Raw genomic sequence first — 16,162 nt, 5'->3', positions numbered from 1 at the left:
AAGAAATGATGGAGATAAGAGATTGGGTGAAGAAGAAGGCAAAGTAGCTAGGGAGAGAATAATGGCTAGGCTCTCCCATGGATCTCCCACTTTCACTCTCAAAGTAGATAATGGAAAAGGAAAATTAGTTCTTTCTCAAGAGTTATCTCTCCAAAATCCATCCCTTGTAAAGCTATGGGTGGGTGCTATTTATAGACACCCCATGATGTAGGATAGAGCCCATTTGCAAGGCACATGGAGAATATTCTCTCTAACCACCTTGTCCGAGGATGAGGAAAACCTTCGAAGAGGAGATCAACCTCTCGGCGAACCCTTCTTCTTAGCCACACCTAACCAATGATCCCCAATCATCCCAAAGGGTCAGGGGTAGCCCAGAGGACGTCATGCCGCAGAAGGGTCAGGGGTAGTTCAAGAGAACGCCCTGTCGCAAATATTACTGGGTCTCAGGGACTCCCTAGATCCTGCCACCTCGACCCGGGTATAGACTAGTTTAACCGAAGAGTGAATTTATCTCCACTCACCGTCCTCGGGATTAGGTCCTTTGTTCGGACTCCATTACACCCATAGTTCTGGTACATGGATCCCGGAAAGCTCCGAGTCCGCAAGTCTTCTGGGACTCATTAATGGAACGGCTTCTAGATTGCATCTGAATCCATTCAAAGCCAAGTGCTTTGGATCTCTAGGTTCGTGGATCAGAATCCCTTCAAATCCGAATCCGAGCCCGAGCCCGAGCCCGAGCCGAGTAAGTCTCTAAGTTCGTAGATCCGAACCCTTTCGAGGCTTAGAGCAATTCGGCCCGTTTGATGACGATAAGTCCAGGCCCACCAATCTTAGACTTGCGATAAATTCGGGCCCACCAACCTTGGACTATTGGGCCTAATTAATTTAGTGGGCTCAAATTAGCTCCTCTTACACAGTTTTGATAATTTAAGAAGATAATTAAGAATTTTACTTTTTCTATCAACTCTATTAAATGAAAAATTCTAACAAAAAGTATTTGTAATTTCTAAAATTATCGAGGACAATTTATATTTTAAGCAGACATCAGGGGGTTTATTTGCAATTTATTTATTTTTTAATTCTTCCTCCATCTGGCGCAGGATAAGGGGTGCTAAAGTTTACTGTGCATGTTTATGTGCTAGAGTTTACTGTGCATGTTTATTTGAATCACATGGTAAAAAGTATGATTAGTTGCTACATGCAATGCAATAATCAATCAATATTACCTAAATAATTCTGAATTTTCTTTTTAATTTTTAACTCTAGATTTTCATTACAGAGAGATTATTTAAGCATAAAAAAAAATTAACTAAAAAATTTGTCCCCTTAGTGGTCAACACGTAAAAAAATTATCATTTCCCTTCATATTTTCATTCCAAATCAAACAAAAAATAATTTTACAGAAAAAGTTTAATATATACTTTTCTCAAGTTATTGAAGAAGAAAAAACATCACTGTGCAAATCCTTGACATTTTGAAGGTCTTCTGCTAGTTAAGTATTTATGCTATGTTGAAATCATGAATTTTGATAAAAAATAAGGAAAGAGAAGAAAATGGAGAAATTTTTTTACATAAATTTCATTCACATTTCCTTTCTGTACAAATCCGACCTCAAATTTTTGATCCAAACAAATCTTTAATGCTGTGTTTGGATCATAAATTTGGGTAGATGTCAGTTACTCAATGAATAGAATAAACCTACAACGATCAGGTATTTAGGCTGTGTATTTGCAACCACAAAAGGGAAAAGAGAAAGGAGAGTTTAAGTACAATTGCAATTGCAACCACAAGACAAGACAAGACAACAACAAGAAGAGGAGACACAAATGAGCAAGAGATAATTGGTTGTATATTTCAGAACAGGAAAAAAAAAAAAAAAAAAAACCCCCACAAGAAGCAAGTTTCTAAGACTTTCCAACCTAGGTTCTATCTAGTGTATAAACTTAAAATTCCGATACACAGAAAATCTTCCAACCTGAGTTAATAACTTACAGAATATTAAAATAGAATAATGCTGACTAACCTTGCTGCTGTTGCTTCTGGAGCATGATTGCCCTTCAACTTCCATTCTCATCCTTTCTTTCCATAGCTCTCAAAATCAACTGACCTTGTGTCCCTTATTCTTCTTTCAACGATATGTGCTTTCCTTACTGTTTGAATAAATGTTACAGTCCGACCTTTCATCTCATGAAACAATTGAAAAGAAAGGCTTAGATCTTGATAGAATTTCACAAAACAAAGAACCCATGTATGATATGAACAATAAATCTCCCAACTCTTTTTGTGGTCTCAAGAAGATTGCACAGCCAGCCTCTGAACATGCTTGAAGAACACTTGAAGACTGACATCGTCTGTGAAGATCATTCTGTGCCAGCTGCCATTTCATGAGCATTACTATACCTAGCTGATGGGTTCAACTTTGCTAATAAAAATCTTGCCTGCTCAGCATGTCATGAAATCATAAAACAAATTTGTTCGATTTCCAGTACACTGCTTTGATAATTCAGCCCTTAACGATAAAAATTGAGAAGCAATTTTAAAATTGTACGAGGAAAAAAAAATTATAAGCGAAATTTGTTGATCTAAAAATTATAAACCTAAAAAAATTTAGATGCGATAGTTTACTTATGAATTAGATTGAGTTAAATAGCTTAATCATGGTGGATTTGAAATAACTATATAAAACTAGTTATTTGAAATCATGCAAGGGATGATCTTTCTAGCTAGAAGGATCCTACTAAAATATACATATCTTCTTCCATTATTTTTTTATCCATTTAACCTAAAAAAATTCCTTGATTGGAAATCCACATCTATCCAAACGAACCCTTAGGATCAGCAAAGTCAGTACTACATATCACCATCTCAGATTCCCAAGTAGATTACAGATATTTCACTCACATAAACATGCAAATGCATAAAATATATCATTATGATGGTGAATAATGATAAATCTGAGGTAAGGGCAACAATTATGACCTGGGAACCATGTTGATCACAGATGACCAATCTTGGGACAGGAAAACGTTCCTGGATGATCATTTGAGCATCATCATGAGGAGCTCGCAATAACTCTGCAAATGCCTATAAGGGGGGAAAAGTTGTAATTCATTAGATAATAAGAATTGATTATACTTTTCTGAAAACAAAGCTCGTTTCCATAGCAAATATCCAAAAAGGCTTGAAGCTTCATCTGACAAAAATAAATAAATAAATTGGTAAGAAAAGCGGTTTCTGAATACAATATATTATTACAATAAAATCAGCTTGGTTATCCACTAGAACAGTAACATGTAACAACATTCAAATGGTCCAACATATGCAAAGCGAAGTTTAGCAGATAAGATTCGTTCCCAGAGCAGTTGTTCTTGGTCAATTCGTATCAAGATTTCTCTACAACTGAATTAAGAGAATGGACTTAGGAGTGAGATTTAATTTGGGGCAACTAATTCCTTGAAGAGTTGACCCATTTTGCTTTGTCTTAGGTTTGATCTAATAATCGTTTCATTACTACTCATGCAGACCAAGGAAGCACTCCCCTCGAACGCGGAAGTGGGTATACAAAAGAAATCAATTTGATTGCATCTTTACGATATCAAGGTGTTCTACCCAAGGGTAGCACGTCATTTTGGGGCCAGCTTACCTAATGCTTTCATGGACCCAACATAAACATAGGTCAAGAGTATATGGTCACAATTACCTGCACAAATTGCGACCGCCGCAGGTTGAACATAAACTGAGGGAACAATGAAAAACACGGGTTTAATGTAAAAGATGTTGGATCATCCTTCCGGTAGTCACCGAATTTCGAACAGAGACGAATAAGGTTCCTATCCAACCACCGTGTGGCATCAAACCCTTCCTGATGAATGTAAAATCCATCAATGGGTAGGAAAGTTAGATACCCATACACAAAAGTCTCATGAGGAACAAGAAAACAGAATTAATCAGAAAAGAAGTAGAAGGCAATCAAAAAGTTGCATGTGTTCTTCTATAAGAAGGAAAGAGTGACGTAATTTGATTAACCACAAGGTTAAACAGAATCCAATTCTCACGTATAATTTCGAGTATTCAGGATAAAGGTTCTTTTTCTATAGAAAAAAATTAGTGCAAACAATGCCAATAACGATCTCCATACTTCCTCGCAATGATAAATGAAAATAGACTTCCTTTGAGAGTGAAAATTAACTGAAACATGAAACCACCACAAGTAATGCACCAAAAGCTGAACTAAGCATATAGATCATTTTGTGAGTGTTAGTTTCTGTGTCTGTAAAAAAATGAAGACAATTTTTCGAAATTTGTAAAATACCTCCATCTCCATTCTAGAAGAAGCTAATCTTGCCATCACTACAGCAGCAGTCTCCTGATCAAATCCCTGTACTAATTCCAGAGGCAAAATTCTTTCATGTCAGCAATGGCCTTTTTCAATTTACATAATTCCCACAAAATTTTAAAATGTCTAAAGAAGCCTATCCTACAAGTGTCGGGGAGAAGGGGACGCAAAAAAAAAAAGAGATTAACATATGCATTGAATAAAAAGAAACGTACAAGGTAAGACATCATGCATTGAAATATTAACCCCAAACACAGAAGTAATGCTCCATTAACAGATATAAACTAACACAATTCTTGTGTTTTCTATTTCTCCCACCCATGCCCACCGTATACGACAATGGTGCACAAACTCACTTTTTTGCAGTTATTTTACAACTTTTCATGCCTAATGCAATCATTTTGTTCCTTCCTCAAATTGTAATTATTGTGTTCCTCCCATCTTTCTGCAAATTTCCCAAAGAAGACAAAAAAAATTAACATTTTACCATCATACCTCTGAGCCAACAGCACTATCTATCCATCTTCTACTAATGGTTGTAACTCGCATCCTTGTTTGACCATCAGGACTTTGGTAACTGCATTTCAATATTTCACCAAACATTATTTGATTACATCAGAAGAATTTTCCTTTTTTGTTGAAAGGTAAAGCAAGTCAATGTATTTATATAACCCGATAGTTAAGGCAATAATACGCGTCAAGACTTCCAAGAATGAAGCCTGACGATAGATCTCCAATACACACTGTAAAGCCATACACACTGTAAAATTTAATGTGTTCTTTCTCATGGCTTCACTTTTGGCATTCCTTACGTCCTTTTTGCACCTTTTATTTAGCGTTCCTCGCTGAACATGACCAGACTATCTTATGTTACTATCTTTCATATAATCTTTTATTGATGCTAATTAGTTTCACTTGGATAAATCCTTGATACCTTTTCTTATATTACACTCATGTTGCTCGATTTCTTTGCCACTTCACATTTTTTAAACAGGCTGTCAAGCATTCCTTAATATACAACATTTTCGTACATGTCAGATTGATAGTTATTTCTTGGTTGCTTTTTGTTTGCAGTATAGTAGGTAACAAATGAACTCAACTCAATAAGCCTGAATACCAATTAATAGGGGTTAGCCACAAGCATTCATTTCTTTATTGGCTGTATTTAAATACTATATCCTTAGCTCACATGTGTGTTTAACGATGGACGTGTGTCTAAATGATGGACATTTGTCCCCCAAGTATTTGACTTGTGTCGGAAAGTGTCCAACTAGTATAGGTGTCTGACATGGACACACCATCTTCTTAGAAGTGCTTGTGCTTTAATGTTTCCATCGAACACATTGAAACGCGTGAAATGCAATGCTATATATTATAACAATAAGTTGTTTCGACACAAATTTAGTATTTTTCATAAATATTTAAATAAAAAAATGATAAAAGCGAAATTTTGATCCTTGTTTTGAGGCCAAGGCATTGTGTACGTTATCCTAGACCAGATTGACTTGACCTCCGGAGCAATCAATACATGTGGGAGTGTTTTGTTGGTCCATGTGTCACCTCATGAGGCTAACACGGTAACACTTGGGTTTAGGATGGAGATGACATGGAGATAAATTGTGATCAAATGGCAGTGCCACTTGTTGGGGTGGAGCCATGTATCCACTCAGGTTATTTATGTCTGATTACCAGATATTGTCCCCCTTTTCTTTTTACACTCATCTTAATCTTGCAGTAAGTTTGTCTTTCTTTCAGTTTTTGTTTATATGTTTTTCAATGCTATGAAATGCTACCTAAATATTGCTTGCCAGTTTGTTTGACCGAGTATTATGTGTGTTCATTTTGTAATTAGTATATTCTGTTGTTGGACATTTGTGATTTTTTTTACAATCGTCATTCCACTTCTTGTGTTGGATTATTTACAGTACCAGGTCCTATAACTTTCCATGTAATGTAGGTATTGTCCAACTACCCAACAGTCCAACAGAGAGCAGTCAAATGCACAATCCCAAGGTGCTACATACTGAAACCAACCTGTTAGGAAGTGCTATGTCCATTGAAGATATTTTGTCAAGCTGTAACTCTGATTCGGTGGTAAGTTCCAACAGCAAGACTGAGGAACTTGCTGTTGCGAACAGCAGTGTGAATGGTTCAGCAGGTGATTTGTCCCATATTAATCTGAGACATTCACAGATTCACCAAAAGAAGCAAATGTTGGTGACTGTGAGATGCAATCTTCAACAATGCTTCTTGAGCAGGAGACTGATGTAAAAGGGAGTGAAGAAAGTAACAGAGATGAAGTCTTATCTGATGTTGCAGTCACACCTAGTCAAACTACAAGCAAAGATCCAAAAACTTCAGATTCTGTAACAGGGGACCAAATTGTGGAATCGCAGGAAAAACAAATTCATGAATTTGGACCTGTGATGTCTCTGCATAATCTCACCTCTGAAGTTAAATCTTGTGAGCACATGGAGGTTTTGGCTAACACTGATCATATTGAATCAGATTCTGCCCAGGATAGAGATGTTGGTAGTCATGGTGATTCAGTTGATGGATACTGCATAAAGGGGGAAGAGAATGAAAATGCTCATTTTTTTTCAGTAGCCAATATACCTGTGGTAGACCATCCAGAGATCATGGTTGAAGATTTCAAAGACCACAAAGCCGTGAAATTGAACTTCCGTGTAGCTCTAGACTCTGGTGAAGTAATTGAACCTGTGGTAGATGATAATAAGGATACCTTCTATGAGGAGAACAGCTCTAGTTTCGTTTCAAATCAGTCAGATCAACGCGTCCACTTATCTTCTGCAGAGTTGCATGTTTTGGAAGGTGACCCTAAACAGGAAGCTGGAGGCAATAAGGTTTTAGTTGCAGAAATACCTGTTGTTGAAGGGGAAACTGATACTTCGGAGTTGAATCTTAGCAGTGAAGACCTCAGGCCCAATGGTGTAGAAGCCCCACCGGAGACAACTATAAGTTGGGAAGTTCAAACGGATTCCCATCTTGAAGCCTCACGATTTTCATGCTGATTCATCACAGAACATTCTGCCAGAATCTACCACAATGGGGCTCTCTGATGTGATTCCTGTGGCAATATCTGCAGATGATGAAGTTAGTCATATAACTGACTTAGTGTAGGTAACAATGCTTATGATCAGGAGAAGGATAAAACTGAAATATGTGATACAGATGTAAAAGAGAGTTGGGAAGAAGTTAATGTAGAGCTATCAGCAAACATAAAAACATCTTCCGAATCTGTGGACGATTTTTCTGTGTACAAAGTTAATCAAACTACCAACTTTATTGGAGAAAAGTCTGCAATGGAAATTTCTGATCTAGTTGAGAATGGAAGCAGAGATATGGCTGTGCAGGAAAAACCTGAAACAAACTCGAGAATGACCTTTGAATCTGCATGCAATCTCTCTGAATCAGAAGTTGTAGATGCTGGAATGGATAAAGTTATGAACTTGCAAGAAACTGAAACCACCACATATTTTGTTTCAGATTTGGGTGACGTTATGCGAGCCACTTGAGAATTACAACACAAACTCATTCTGGTTCACAAAGTCAGCAGGATGAAAATTCTGAGGAAACCATGAAAGATCCCAAGTTCAACAGTAAGAATGAAGTATTTTCAGATGGTGCCACATGTGAGGGTGAAAAATCAAATAATGATAGTGGTGCTGAAGCATAGCAGAAAATTTCAGAAATTCCTCCAGAGCATTTGCCAGCAGAGTTGGGTTTTAGCATGAAAAGCTCTGCTACAGTTGACGATAGCCATTGCAGGGATGATGTTTTGGGTGTTTCAGGCACTAGTACTGAACACCTGAAGGAGGAACGTGATAAAAACTTTACCAAACAACAAATTGAAGGTCCCGCAGTTGATGTTTCTGTTGATTCAAGTAGCCAAACTGATAGTTTGGAAGGTAACTGGGTTCTGTTTCAGGTACAATCCCATGTTTCTTTAGATGGGAAAGCCAACAATTGAAATCTCCCTGCAAAATATTTTTCTTGTGTAACCTAGTTATAAGTCTGAATCATAGTTCTCTGGCCTCCATACACAATCTCAGTTTCTGTTCATATAGTTGTCCATTTTGCATTACAAGCTAAGTTTTGATTATAGTGATTCTCGCATTTGATGTATTGAAGTCCTCTCTTATATTTAGTTTGTTTGCTTGCTTTATGTGGAAGGAGCAGTGCTTTCCACCCAGTCAGATGCAGTTGCTGCCATTAATGCTCAAGCTTTACCAACAACTGCATCCAAAGCACCAGCACAGTCAGAGATGCAAAATCCCAAAACTACCTCTGAGGGACACCATTCTAACAAATCTGATGTTTTTGAGCCCCCATCTTTCATGACATTGGTTGAACGTGGAGACAGGGTTGACCAGAATGCTGCTTCTGATGACATCCAGGCAGGGTTTCCATCTTTTACTAATGTCGATAACCAGTCACAAGGAAGGAAGAAAAATGAAGAGATTATTGCCAAGGTAACAAATTGGAGCACTGGGAAACAACACATTCCTTTGAAAAGCCTTCTGGGTGAAGCCAATCTTGAGACCAAACTGAAGTCCCCGATCCCAAAACAAACTGTGACTGTGACAAAAAGCAATGATGGCTCAGCCACCACTGTGAATTCAATTCTGGGTCCTGAAGCAACCACCGATCAGGTTGCCCCCCAGAGAGAGATGGGGAAGGAATGGAATTCTCCAGCAAGGTATCGGTCAGACAATAAGAAAGAGAAGAGGAAAGTCAAGGGGAGATCATATTGGGTACCCTTTGTTTGCTGCTCTTCAGTAAATTAGGATCTGTAATATGTTTTTGTTTTTGGAAAATACTGAGTAGGGGATGTGTAATATCTTGGTTATCTTTGTAGAGATGTTTATAGATAAGATGTTTCAGTGAAGATTGTGCAGGTGAACTATGATCACTGATTATTGAACTGCAATAGTACTTATGTGGCATTTGCAGTAATTGTGCAGATTTTGGGTTCAGTTGAATTGATGGCAATTATATGTCATGAGTAGCTTGTAATGCTGCTGTAGTTTTTTTTTTTTTCCGTTGTCGTCTTGATTAAATCCCACCCTGTTCATATAGAGTCCCTTGTTCTACATGTACCTGGTAATTATTGGGCACAAGTCTTTCACGTGGCCTCTAAGGGGAGTGGGGGCGGGAACTTCTAATCATTGGTCTATCTCTTCACATTTGAATGAAAAATGCTTGGGAGCAGTAATTAATAATTAGTGTTCCCACTAATTAGGTGGTAGTGGGTCTCGCCATTAATGATGTGATGTTTTGGTTTTGGAGTTGTATTTTTTTTTTTTTTTTTACTTTTTTAATGCATTAGTGCTATTAGTGGTGATGTTTTTAGTGGGATGAATCATTGTTGCATTTGAATTTATGACTTACTAAAAAAAATTAGTAAAAACAAAAATATATAAAAAATATTAAAAAATTAATTTTTTAAAAAGTAAATCCTGAATTACGAAACCAAACAACCTGTAGCTTTTTTATTCAAAATGGGTTTCTGATCATTTTAGAGCTATGGATGGTACCTTCATTAGTTGTCTGGCTCAACTTGTGCAAGAATGTTGAAATTCTACTCGTTTTAGGGTCATTAATTCTGTGTTGGGATCCTGGATTTGTAGAAACACAAGAAAAGACAATATGAAAATATAAAATGAATTAACTGTTTGTGGGGGTGGTTATGGATCCACTCAACCCGACTAAACTGATCTAACCTAATTGATTTTGGCGGAATGTGTGTCTTTCAGTAGATGGATGTGGATGAAATATTTTAAAATTCACGAATAGGGTTTAGATGGCGGATCAACCATTCCGCACCTGTATGAATCCGATTCGTTCGTAGATGAAGTTCAAGAAAAGAAAAAAAGAAAAAGAAGCTGCTAACAAATAACAAATAACTATACAGAGTACAAATAATAAAATATATACTTTTGTAAAAATGAAAAATAATACCTTAACGTTGTGTTTGGTTTGAGGAGTTGGAGAGGGATTTGGAAAGGAAAAGAGAAAAGTTGTGTGAAACTAAGTGAAATGTAAGTATATTTTATTTATATTTCACCTAATTTTTTCCTTTTCCTTTTCATTTCTAAATCTCTCGTCAAATCTCACAACCAAACACAACATAAAAATATGTATGTTTTGTGTCATAGCTTATTATAGACAAATAATATATATATATATATATATATATATTTTTAGATTACTAGTTATTGGAGATTGTAAAAATTATGAATTATAATTCAAAAAAAATGCTCAAAATTTGTAAAATCCAAACCGTCAAACCGATTGCATCCATCCTCCAACCTGCACAGCCCGCTCAATACGTATCCTCCAAATCAGTACTCGAATGTGGATTGATTTTTTTCTTAATTTTGGACGGATGGCGGATGGAATGCCATTAACCCAACTCGATCCGTGATTATTCCTAACGGTTTGTTATCATTTCCATTTTTCATTTTCCATTTTTTATAAACATAGAAAACTTGTTTGATAATTTTTTTAATATATATTTTATTTTAATAGAAGACACTTTTTACGAAAATTTTAAAATATATATTTTAAATCTTTTGAATTTTTCTTTTTATACAAAAATGAAAACAATGAGTGTTATTAGAGCATTTAATAAAATCTTTAACATATTTATTGATATGTTTGTTAATACCCCCAACATTGTTTATTTTTTGAAAAATTATTGATAAACATAATATATTTTTACATAAAAACTTATTTACGGTTAGAAGTTTTGATAATATGCATTTTGATTTGAAATAAAAAAATTATAAAAGGTTGCACAATATATTTTGGGTAAATTATACTGACACCCTCTGAGATTTATGTTTATTACAGTTCACCCCCTCACATTTGAGAAATTATACTGACCCATTGTTAATTTAATTTTATGTATGATGATCATCATGGTGAGGGAGAACTGTTATGAAACTTTAAACCTCAAGGAACAATCTGTAATGAAACTTTAAATCTCAAGAAAAGGGGTGTAATTTTCAAAATGTGAGGAGGGAACTGTAACAAACATAAACCTCAAGGGGTATCAATGTAATTTATCCATATATTTTTTAGTCATGCTAATAATAACTGTATATGAATTAAAAATGTCAAAAAAAAAAAAATCTGAATACAAAATATTTTCACTTTTTGGACATTTCAATTTTAGTACATTTTTTTCCCATTTTTTTAAAACTCGTGTATAAAAATTCTGTTTATATAAGCAATTTAAAAAGAACACTAGCAGCAAAGACCTAGACATGTCACTCACCCTGGATATCTACTGGAAAGCCACGCTGACATTGAAATCCAACTTCAGCAAGAACAAGAACAAGAACAAGAACAACAGTCTCTGCAAAACCCTACCCATAAAGACCCATACCGCACTCACCAATCCTACTTCCTCTACCAATCCTCCTTCATCCCCACTTCACCTGAAAAGGAATTCCCATCATCATCATCACCAAACACCAAAGCATGTAAACCGCAGGAACAATTCCAGAAAACAAACAACCCCCTTTGTGGACACCTTTCATGAAAACATGGACCTCAAAACCTTACTTGAAAAGCTCAAAAAGAGAGGTTCGGACCCTCTTCAGATACTCAAAGATGATGGGGATTGGACCAAAGATCACTTCTGGGCTGTCCTCAGATTCCTCCTAGAGTCCTCAAGATCCAAGGACGTTCCCCAGGTCACTACTCTCTCTCTCTCTCTTCCTCTCTCTCTGGTAGTGAAATTTTGGTTTTGGGTTTTTAATGATTTCGTTTGATTAATGTTTCTCTTGAATTTTGCAAAAATAGTTGCTGGGATTTTCTGAGTAAATCAGGAAATACATGTTTGATTTTGATCTATGCGTGGGTTTATACTGTTCTTTATTTATTTATTTATTCTTTTCTTTTTTATTTCCGGGCTTCGTTGAAAATCTTGGGAAGTTGATTTTGGGTTTCTCTAAGTTTGGTTTTGTCGTCATTTGGAGGTCAATTCTCTGTTTGGTTGCAAGGAAACTGGGGAAAAAGAAGGAAAACGAAAACTTGAATCTCGGGATCAATTTGTTTGGTTTCTAGTAAGTGCCAAAAAAAGAAAAGAAGAAAAAGCATCTCAATTAACCCTAGTATGACTTTGTTTCCTCTTATTATGTCATATTTCTGGGTGGACAATTGAAAAAGTTACAATCTTGTGTGTGTGTGTGTGTGTGTATTTTGTTGGGATTCTTAGCATGGAATTGAAGTCTCAAAGTACATGTGGGCAGGTTTTTGATTGGTGGAAGAACATTGAGAAATCACGGATTAATCTATTTAACTACGAAAAGATTATAGGGTTACTAGTTGAGGAGGGACTAATTGAAGAAGCAATATCAGCACTTCAAGAATTGATGGGTCATGGGCTTAGACCTTCTTCGGAGATCTATAATTCCATAATTCATGGTTTTGCTAGGAAAGGGAGGTTCAAAGATGCTTTGTATTATCTCAAGAAGATGGAGGAAATCAATTTGAAGCCAGATACAGAGACCTATGATGGGCTCATTCAAGCATATGGGAAATATAGAATGTACGATGAGATGGATTGGTGTGTGAAAAAGATGGAAGTGGATGGGTGTCCACTGGACCACATTACTTATAATTTGCTAATCCAAGAGTTTTCACGAGCCGGATTGCTGACAAGAATGGAAAAACTATATCAAATTCTCATATCAAAAAGAATGGATTTGCAATCTTCTACATTGGTTGCAATGCTCGAGGCATATGCCAACTTGGGGATCTTGGACAAGATGGAGAAGTTTTATAGAAAGGTTTTGAACTCCAAAACTTTCTTAAAGGATGATTTGATTCGGAAATTGGCTAGGGTTTATATTCTGAACCACATGTTTTCTAGATTGGATGACTTGGGACGTGATCTTTCTTCGAAAACTGGAAAGACTGATCTTGTTTGGTGTTTGCACATCCTGTCACATTCTTTTCTTTTGAGTCGGAAAGGCATGTACTCTGTTCTTCAAGAGATGGAATTAGAAAATTTACCTTGGAATGTAACAATCACAAATGTTATCTTGCTAACTTACGTGAAGATGAAAGATTTTAAGAACTTGAAGCTCGTACTCTCTGAAGTAGCAGCTCGACATGTGAAACCTGATATTGTCACCATTGGAGTTGTATTTGATGCGTATAAGATTGGATTTGACGGAATGCGAGCTTTAAATATGTGGAGAAAGATGGGATTTCTTGATGAAGCTGTTGAAATGAACACTGATGCTCTTGTTCTCACTGCATTTGGAAAAGGACATTTCCTAAGAAGTTGTGAAGAGATACACTCGTCTCTTGAAACTCAAGCTAGAGAAAGGAGAATATGGACTTATCAACGTCTCATTGAGTTGATGTTTAAACACAACAAAAGGCTTCATCAATTAATGGGAGTTGAACAGAGTTAGGCTATGCATTTTGTACCAGAATCAAAATTAACATGGGATTGATTGATTGTTGAGACATCCTGTGAAGGTGGACAAGAAACTTTTGCTGCATTGAAAAGATGTTATGAGCTAGTCAGTCTTTCGTAGGTGTTTTTAATGGTTTTTTATTTTTTTATTTTTTTGAGGGATTCATGGCTACAATGATTAGAAGTTAAGAATGTGTGGTATGATTGTATCTGATATATACACGATTGGATCATGAGGCCATTGAGCCTAATACTAACAATTTGTTGAGTATACTTTTAAGAGCAACTCCCTAATAAATGCCAAGAATACATGTCAAAGAATGCTAAAATGACCTTATTACCAATATATCCATTAATGAAAAGGAGAATATAATTACATCAATATTATAATGCTAACTATATTTTTATAAATTTCAAAAGGATCAATGGAAGTAATCAAATTTTGGCCCTTTCTGATGGCTTCAATTAGAATGGTAGGCAGGTATAAAACTAATCAAATATCTGAGATGGCCCATAATCCTTATCTGCTTCACAAGATTTATGTGATGGAGAATTTACATATTTTGGAAAATAAAAACGCAAATAGAGTACCATAATATTCAAATGGAAGACGATTCACATATGTTGCTTTCCCTTGAAGAGAATGTGGAAAATCTGTATCATCCCTCACCTTCCAACGCCAGTATCTACAGGAATCCGATGAACTCTGTAATGCAATAAAAAACACTACAATATAGGCCCTTTACATGCTGGTCAATCAAGTTTCCATGTCACAGACGAATTAAAATTTTGGGCCTTCAAGTCCTTTCATTCCTGTGTCCCACAACGAAAAGTTTGGGAGAATCTCATTCAGCAATTGAAAGGAATGGAAGAAAGAGCTCGCAGGTACTATGCAGAACTGATTGCACCAACCAGTGATGAATTTGTGAGAATGATGTTACTTGATGGTTGCTTCATTACCAAGCTAATACTAGAAATGGATAGAAATGATCTCCCCACATTCGTGGAAACTTTTAGAAATGATTCTGTATTTATGAGCAGAACCCGATTGCATTAAATACAACAAGATCTATTATTATTTGAAAACCAGATTCCTTTTTTCGTCCTTGAGGTTTTATGGGAAGTGCTACTATTCTAAGGTCCCCAACCACTAAATTCTGTGCGTAACAAGTACTCCATTGTCCAAAGTGCTCTGAGTTTCTTTGAAAACATATTACCAATGGAAATCGATATGAGAATGGAGCCTCAAAATTATTCACTGGTGTTGTCATGCTGCTCGAGCCAAGACATCTGCTTGAATTAGTGTTGCTCACTGCATTTTCTCATCCGGGGTGGAACGAACATTCTAGCTTGAGCAATTATACCGTGAGAAATGTGTCTGAGCTAGCTTTTTATGGAATCGAGCTCAAACCCAACAAGCAAGCCAATTCTTGCTTGGCAGATGTGAGGTTCGCTAATGGGTTGCTCACAATCCCGCCTCTGGTAATTCAAGAATCAACAACCTCTCTTATTATGAATCTTTTCGCTTTGGAGCAGTGCCCTTCTAGTGCTGTTCATATCTTCGCATCCTATCTCATGTTGATAGATACATAATACATTCGTTGACACTGAAAACGATGTTAAAACTATTTCTTAAAGCAGGAGTCTTGATTGAATAAGCAATGCAAATCTCTCCGCGCTCGATGGTGTGCTAATTTCATGCATTATTATGAGTCAAGATGAGATATCCTCAACAGATATTTTTTAAAAGTAGAACATAGTTATGATTTTAAGAATAAATTAGTATTTATTTGTTTACAATGGACAAAATTTCGGGTATATAATTACTCATATTTCATTATCTTGATTTTTTTGAATATGAATACGTTTTAAAAGAGTTAATTATTGACAGATCTTGTTACAATAAGAATCTGTGTACCATTAAGTTTTATAAATGTTTATATAGATCAAAAAGCCTTAAAAATTAATAATTAATAACGTTTTCTAAATCTGTCGCTAAAAATAATAATTAGTGACGTTTTTCTATAACGAATTTTATAAACTATCATCAAAAACTAATAATTAGTGATACTTTTTATAAATATTATACTTTTTATGTGTATTTATGTTAGGTGTATCTAAAAATTAAAAAAATGACTTAGAATATTAAAAAAAAATTCAGTGAAAATTTAAAAAAAAAAATACGGAAAACAAAAAAATTCAATTATCTGAAAAGTAAATCCTAAAATTCAAACCAAACAAACTTCACTGTCTCCCTAACTATATTTACCACCTTATAATCCCAAAAAGTAAAACCATTTGAATCTCTTTCTCAACCTGTCTCCTTCTATTGAATGTTTCTCTTTTTGGTTATGCTCAATGTTCTT

At 35.7% G+C, this 16,162-nt stretch overlaps 2 protein-coding genes across 2 annotated transcripts; one reads left to right on the top strand and one right to left on the bottom strand.

Annotated features, from left to right (window-relative positions):
• Window positions 1-3,676: 3,676 nt before the first annotated feature.
• On the bottom strand, window positions 3,677-6,393 carry LOC114316227 (protein transport protein SEC23 E-like). The gene is made up of 4 exons (XM_082876573.1): window positions 6,371-6,393; window positions 4,832-4,913; window positions 4,313-4,378; window positions 3,677-3,919 (listed from the first exon to the last, which is right to left on the bottom strand). The coding sequence occupies exons 1-4, from the start codon at window positions 6,391-6,393 to the stop codon at window positions 3,677-3,679; spliced, it is 414 nt and encodes a 137-aa protein (XP_082732699.1).
• Window positions 6,394-11,513: 5,120 nt separating this feature from the next.
• Window positions 11,514-14,069, top strand: LOC114316207 (Pentatricopeptide repeat (PPR) superfamily protein). Its single transcript, XM_028262871.2, has 2 exons — window positions 11,514-12,060; window positions 12,619-14,069. Exons 1-2 carry the CDS (start codon window positions 11,629-11,631, stop codon window positions 13,789-13,791), a joined length of 1,605 nt encoding a protein of 534 aa, XP_028118672.2. The 5' UTR covers window positions 11,514-11,628; the 3' UTR covers window positions 13,792-14,069.
• Window positions 14,070-16,162: the final 2,093 nt, after the last annotated feature.

Source organism: Camellia sinensis, chromosome 6, assembly GCF_055761805.1.
Source record: "Camellia sinensis isolate YWXY chromosome 6, ASM5576180v1, whole genome shotgun sequence".
In the NCBI taxonomy this organism is placed as follows: domain Eukaryota; kingdom Viridiplantae; phylum Streptophyta; class Magnoliopsida; order Ericales; family Theaceae; genus Camellia; species Camellia sinensis.
The sequence above is the reverse complement of the archived record's forward strand: the minus strand, read 5'-3'. Positions and strand labels throughout refer to the sequence as shown.

What these genes read in the sequence shown, in the direction of transcription:
- LOC114316227 (XM_082876573.1), bottom strand. Translation starts at nt 6,393, where the DNA reads ATGGACATAGCACTTCCTAACAG. An exon ending in ATAGTGCTGTTGGCTCAGAG is followed by an intron (nt 4,379 to 4,831) that starts GTATGATGGTAA and finishes GAATTAGTACAG; the next exon opens with GGATTTGATCAGGAGACTGC. An exon ending in CTTCTAGAATGGAGATGGAG is followed by an intron (nt 3,920 to 4,312) that starts GTATTTTACAAA and finishes GTTCCTCATGAG; the next exon opens with ACTTTTGTGTATGGGTATCT.
- LOC114316207 (XM_028262871.2), top strand. Translation starts at nt 11,629, where the DNA reads ATGTCACTCACCCTGGATATCTACTGGAAAGCCACGCTGACATTGAAA. An exon ending in GATCCAAGGACGTTCCCCAG is followed by an intron (nt 12,061 to 12,618) that starts GTCACTACTCTC and finishes ACATGTGGGCAG; the next exon opens with GTTTTTGATTGGTGGAAGAA.